The following is a 6,328-nucleotide window of genomic DNA, read 5'->3' on the forward strand; positions in this document are numbered from 1 at the left end:
ATGGTTTTTGCTCATTTGTGTCACATTCTGTGTATTTTTATATTTTTCATGTTAATCTGCTCTCCACTGCTCCAAAGTTTTGCCTGTATTTTTGCAAAAGAAGACACATTTAAATTGAGACTAATGTGTAGGGGTACTGTACTTCTTAAAAGGGGAGGGCAGATTAATGACTTTATCTTAGTCATGCTTTAGGAATTTTACACTGTGCTTGTGTAACGGACTAGTTTTAAATGTCAAATTAGTTGCAAATGTCAGTTAGGTCATAAATACCATGACTGCATTTTCCAATGAGGGTTCATAGGTTCATTCTCTGACAGTTTTCTTCAGTAGGATATTGTATTTATATTTGGTCGTCAGTTGCACAAGTTATTGTCCTCTTTACTATTTCAGTCTAAAGTTTTAACACTTGCTCAGGACGTCATATTCAAAAGCTGACTGGTTGTGAAAGACGGAACAACGAGGTCTTTGTGTTAGTACCCTGTGAGCTCTCTGACCAGTCTCGTAATTAGCGTTCACCACATCATGCTAATCTTCAAATAAAAGGATTTTCCACGGCAGGCTCCTTCTCAAAGGCCCCCTCTATTTAGTGCTACATTTTGTTTGAGAAACACACATAGTTTGCCTGCTATTAGGAGGTACATATAGAACCACTGTTCAGATGAGAGTCTAGACAGAACCAGGAAGGAAGAAGCAGTTGGACTATCAAACATGAGTGGAGCTGTGCAGAAGATCTACCACCTTGCTGCTTTTAGCTGGTATGCATTTGTCATACAGTCACTTTACGCCAAAGGAGATGAAGACCTTCCACCTGGGATATTTGTTTATGGCGGTCCCTGGAAATACCTGACATTCTTAAACCTGGTAGGAGAACTTCTGTGGCATTCTTAAGACTAGTATGATAAATTATTTATATGCCAAGAAAAGAAAAGAAATGAAAGGATTTTCATACCATTATGTCAAGTGATGGCAGAAACTAAATCCCCTGTTTGGAGAAGATATACTTTATTCATATGTGTGTGTGAGTGCTACACATACTATTTAGTGGTGACGGGCACTGAAAAACATCAGTTCAATCATCTTGTGTAAGACTGGCGTATATTAGCATGTTTTTTTTAAGTAGGTTTCAGTGACACCACCCAGTACAATGAAAGTCACATGGAGTATGTGGCACTGCTTGCATGTCAGATTCTCCAGATGGTGTTCTTTGGCCTGGCTGCACTGAATGACCTCCAGTCCTCGGTGAAAGGCTTGCGTGTGGCCAGGGACCTGCTCTTCTCAATCTATGCCTTCCCAGTAGGCATGGTGAGTACCCTCTTTGAACTACACCCCAAACACAAAGACTGAAAAATGTTTTGAGAGTGAGCTCTATTCATCTTGTTTTGGCAAACAATTATGCTTCTCTTGAACTTCTCTTGAATACAGTTTCTAACATTTGGTATGTACATTATATGATCTCTGTTGTACTTTTTAAAGAGGCTGATATTTGGGCCCTTAAATGAATACAAAGACCGTAAAACCAGCAAAAACTGCTGATTTAATTATACTGAAATAGTCATCACATGTTTAAATTTAAAATATATTACTAGACACCGCAGTTACAACACTGATAACATCAACACTCCTCTGTGTTGTCCCAATCTGTAGTGTTATCTCGCCCCCTACTGGTGACATTTGAGAACTATATGTAACACAGCTGGGAAAAGGGTAAACAGTTCGTCCCTCTAGGGCAGTGGCGGTTCTACACAGAATTATTTGCCACTTCCCCACACAGTGATATGAGATAGATAATAGAAAACCGCTTCGCGGCCCAGATGATTTTTTTTTTTTTAAGTGCTGGTGCCGCCCTCCACGTGTCATGAAAAAGTGCCGCCCCGGGCGCCTGCCCGGTTCGCCCGTGCCCAAAACCGCCCCTGCTCTAGGGGGGTATTCCTATGGTTTAGTGAAAAATAAACAGGGATAAGTTAACTGTAGCTTTGCTTTGCTAGGAGAATGACGCCATATGGTCTTCTATTAGGAGATGTACCACATACTCTGAGTTAACTTGCTCAGGTTTGTCACTAAACTACATAGGCTACTTGGAATACGCCCCTAGTGTTTTTCATTTGCGGTAATAACAGAAAATTGCAACCTGCAATTGCAATAGCAGGGGTTTTCCACTGGTTTTGTCCCAGGGACCACCATTCTGGCAAGAAAGTAATCTGCGGCCCACTGGTGTGCCTGCGTGCCTGCGTGCGTGCATACGGATAGAAGGAAGTTTTAACATTTGGTTTTCCATGTTGGTTATATTTAAAAACCTCAAACAAATCTAGATAGATCTACTTAAAAACCTCAAACAAATCTAGATAAACATATTCCCACTGTGTAAAAAAAGGAAAAAAAAACGGTTGTTTTTCAGTGCTTAAGAATTGAAAACCAAATGAAATTGCAGTTTGTAGTTGTACTGCATCTCAGACTTAACCATATGTACATCAATATACATACTGACTAAATATGTAGCTGACATGTTGAGAAAACATGAAAATATAACTGATTGGAATAACGGTGGTCAATAACAATCATGTCTACAGCTGCTGGCAAAATAAAATGCTCTGCAATTGTATGGGGCTTTTTGCATTTTGCACTTTTTTCACTTATTTTTGGACTCTCTCATGATCGTCTGCTGTCCTTTGAAATCACGCAACCTCTGTTGCATGTGTTCAATAGGCTTGGCAACTTCGCGCACGAGACTGTACGTTCTGAATAATATATTATTTTAGACATATTTTTTTTATTTTAGATATTTTTCACAATATTCAAGAGTAATTTGCAAATGTGTTGAAATATCAAAGCGAATTTATTTAAAAAAAACAATGGTGAACTCATGCATGTCGCGGACCCCCTGCAATGCCGTCGCGGACCACCAGGGGGCCGCGGACCCCCAGTTGAAAACCCCGATTGAAATCCTTGAATTGAATTCAGTCAGCGTCATTCATCAGATTACACCCGTCTGTGGGAGACTGCAACATAAAATATATATCTGTATGTTATGTATGTCTGTATGTAAAATATTTCTACATGTCCCAGATCTGACCTATTTCATACTACATGTGCTCTGTCTTTATAGTTTGTGGTCATGTTGTTTTGGTCGATCTTTGCATACGACCGGCAACTCGTTTACCCTGCATCTCTGGACAATTTCTTCCCTCCCTGGATAAACCATGCAATGGTCTGTACTCATGTAAAATACCCAAAAGACTCCTTCCATACACATCTATAGCTGGTAGATATTCACAAGTATTTCATAATGTGAATATGCTTTTGGTTGTGTTCTTTCCCCATAAAACTGTGCAGTCTCACAAAATCTTCATGGTGGTAATTGTACAGGATGTACACTGTCATCTTTAACCTACTTGTTTGTGTAACATGTTTAACCTGTCATTTTACAGCACACCTTTGTGTTACCAATCCTAATTGGAGAGATTTTGCTACAACCTCATGCCTATCCAAAGACCAAAACAGGAATGACGGCATTAGGTGTTGTAGGGCTTGCCTACTTAAGTTGGTAGGTGGTGTGAAATAGTAAAAAAAAAAATCATAATTAAATAACAAAATAAATTATAATTTGTATACTTCAATGTTGCACGATTTAGGACTACTGCCATATTTAATATTAAATGTGTACTTTTCCAGTAATACTAAAAGCAAGAAAGTAAATGTTCAGCATTTAAGGAATTTACTAGGTAAGATGAAGGGAGGTTACATAGCTAGTGACTCATGTACCTAGCTACTTGGTCAAAACAAGGCAAGTGTTAACATGTAGAGCATTACAACTGTTTCATCAAGTTCTACAGCATAGTTTTAGACATAAGATAGCAAATCAGCTTTCAGCAAGAAACCATATGAAAACAGTTAGTTGTGTTCTTTCCTTCTGTGTTGTGTACCTGTCACTGCCTAACTGCCCTTAAATTTCCCCAGGGTGATTTGGGTGTACCTGAGTGTGGGTATCTGGGTGTATCCCCTCCTCTCTTTGTTCAGTCCAGCTGGACTGATAGGCTTCTTCTTTTTCAACATGACCGTGGTGACTCTGCTTTATCTGCTGGGGCAGACCCTGAACAGCTGCATTTGGGGTACGTGAATGAACCATGGTCATGTGACAGTATATCTTGGCATGTCTACAATGAGGCTCTTTATTGAAGTAACATGTTGGGATCTGCTTCTCTCCACTCTCTTCTCTCCTGGAACTTTCTCAGGGAAAACGCAGAAGGTCAAGAGGAAAGCATAGAGATGGGATTCCTGGGATATTTATTGACACATTTGCCACGTGCCGATACCCCTCCGCATAAGCTCTCCATGTCAGTGTCTTAAATACATGATTTTAAATTATGTTCCAGACACAAACACACATTGATGCGTAAAGAACACAGTTTGTAAAGGATATTATCAAAGGTATATCAAAGTAAACTCAGTCTAATGGTGAATATCTCCTCATCATTATTTGACATCAAGATCAGCCATGTTTCACATAATATTGTTGCTTTGAGTAAAAATGCAACTACTAGGTATTGAACCCTTATATCAAAATACAATTGCGTTTCCCCCGTATGTCAGAAATAGACAGACTCTCTGTCTGTGCCAAACAGTGATTGTGTCATTTCATTTCACCGTTTCATTTTCACTTGGATTATCCATAGAGGGATCTTCTGTTGAGTGTTGAGTGTTGAGTCAGGAACTGATCCTCTCAAAGGTTATTTTTTTCCTTTAGTCAAAAACAGTTCCAAATACACTCTTTTGTTCCCAGAGAGGCCCTTGTAGAGTAGTCTTTGGCACAAAAGCCCAGGCGTGTTAGTGAGGCAGTATCACGTGGAACTTCCCCTAAGGTCTCTGAACTCCTTCAGGTGGTGCAGGGTGGTGGGATCTGCATCCACCAGCCCGATGGTCAGGATCCTGGTCAGCAGGAACAGGTCCTGTTCACTCCAGTCCTTCTGAAAGGCAGAGTTGAAGAAACAATAAATATACACACATTAATAGTTTAACTTTTTGAATTGTGGTTGTTGTTGTTATTATTATTATTATTAGTAGTAGTAGTAGTATTAGTATTAGTATTATTAGTAGTAGTAGTATTAGTATTAGTATTAGTATTAGTATTATTATTATTAGTAGTAGTAGTAGTAGTAGTAATATAAGCATAATATAAATAACCACAACTCTTTTACCTTCTTTTTATTGGCCAGTTGAGATGGATGCTTACTGTCCTTCTGCAATAAAACATTTTTAGTGCTCCTGACAGCATGGTGAGGGCAGCTCACTATACTATATTCATGTCAGTGAATAGATGTCTTAAGCAAAACCTTTTTTAAACAATCTTCCTGTTTACAATGTACAAAAGACAATAGATGAGATGTCTAACATGGACAGATTATTGTATGATTCTTGTATCTAAAGTACCACCACTGATGCTAAAAATGACAGAAACATGCTAAGCCAACAAGCCAACTGTACATTTACCTTGGCCCATAACAATTACTTTCTTTTTAATTTAAAACGTCCAGTCATTTAAATATCACAGAGAACTCCCTGGAGATAGTTATCCCTCTTATTCCTCAGTATGACAAAGTCTGGTTATTTACAGTGAAATGTATGTATATATGGCAGAGATTGGAAAGTTTGTCCTTGAAATGTGTTTGCTGTAAGAGCAGCTTGTGTCAAGATCCATTCACGGAATACTTCAAATGTTGTATTGGGGTGGTGTACCAGCAAACAACGTGTGTACAACTTAAAGATAAAGACTGTCTTATCTTTAGCGAGTATCTGCATAGAGGAAGTGCTGGCTTGTTTCAGTTCATTTAAAATACAAGGAAGTATGTCTTAAATTGAATTTAGTTTCCTTAAGAGACCTTTATGTCCGAGTGTTTTCACAGCTACCTCACAAGAAACTGTTCTTTCAGTGATGGTGAAACTAGAAAACAATGACAATAAACAAAACCTCACCTGTTTCAGTCCTTTGGAGATGCACATTATGATGCAGATGAGGCCAACGACAGTCTGTTAGAAAGACAGAGTAAGTAGGATATCAGGTCTGCTTTGAGAATTTCAGTTTGTCATTAACAGCCAAATGAAGCCTACATATGATCTATTTGCCACAGAACCTACAACCTACAAACATGGTCTACAAACACCGTGACCGACTTACCCCCAACATGTACAACATCGGTGTCTCTTTATCTAAGCCTTCTTGTGTGCAGCACTGTGTGGGTAGGTCTTGTGAGTGCCAGGCACAACTGAGGTGTGTTTATACCTGCCAAGAACCAGGTGTACAGGTTTGACAACATTATGAGGTACAACAGTGCTC

The 6,328-nt window shown here is 39.0% G+C and overlaps 1 protein-coding gene across 1 annotated transcript; it reads left to right on the forward strand.

Annotated features, from left to right (window-relative positions):
- The first annotated feature begins 70 nt into the window (after positions 1-70).
- On the forward strand, positions 71-4,321 carry LOC105890875 (androgen-dependent TFPI-regulating protein). The gene is made up of 6 exons (XM_031579487.2): positions 71-861; positions 1,186-1,302; positions 3,104-3,205; positions 3,426-3,541; positions 3,955-4,106; positions 4,230-4,321. Exons 1-6 carry the CDS (start codon positions 709-711, stop codon positions 4,259-4,261), a joined length of 672 nt encoding a protein of 223 aa, XP_031435347.1. The 5' UTR covers positions 71-708; the 3' UTR covers positions 4,262-4,321.
- Positions 4,322-6,328: the final 2,007 nt, after the last annotated feature.

This window comes from Clupea harengus, chromosome 13, assembly GCF_900700415.2.
Source record: "Clupea harengus chromosome 13, Ch_v2.0.2, whole genome shotgun sequence".
NCBI lineage: Eukaryota > Metazoa > Chordata > Actinopteri > Clupeiformes > Clupeidae > Clupea > Clupea harengus.

Excerpts from the sequence above, each read along its gene's own strand:
- LOC105890875 (XM_031579487.2), top strand. The coding sequence starts at position 709 with ATGAGTGGAGCTGTGCAGAAGATCTACCACCTTGCTGCTTTTAGCTGG. Across the intron at positions 862-1,185 it reads ACCTGACATTCTTAAACCTG|ATTCTCCAGATGGTGTTCTT; the intron begins GTAGGAGAACTT and ends CTTGCATGTCAG. Across the intron at positions 3,542-3,954 it reads GGGCTTGCCTACTTAAGTTG|GGTGATTTGGGTGTACCTGA; the intron begins GTAGGTGGTGTG and ends AAATTTCCCCAG.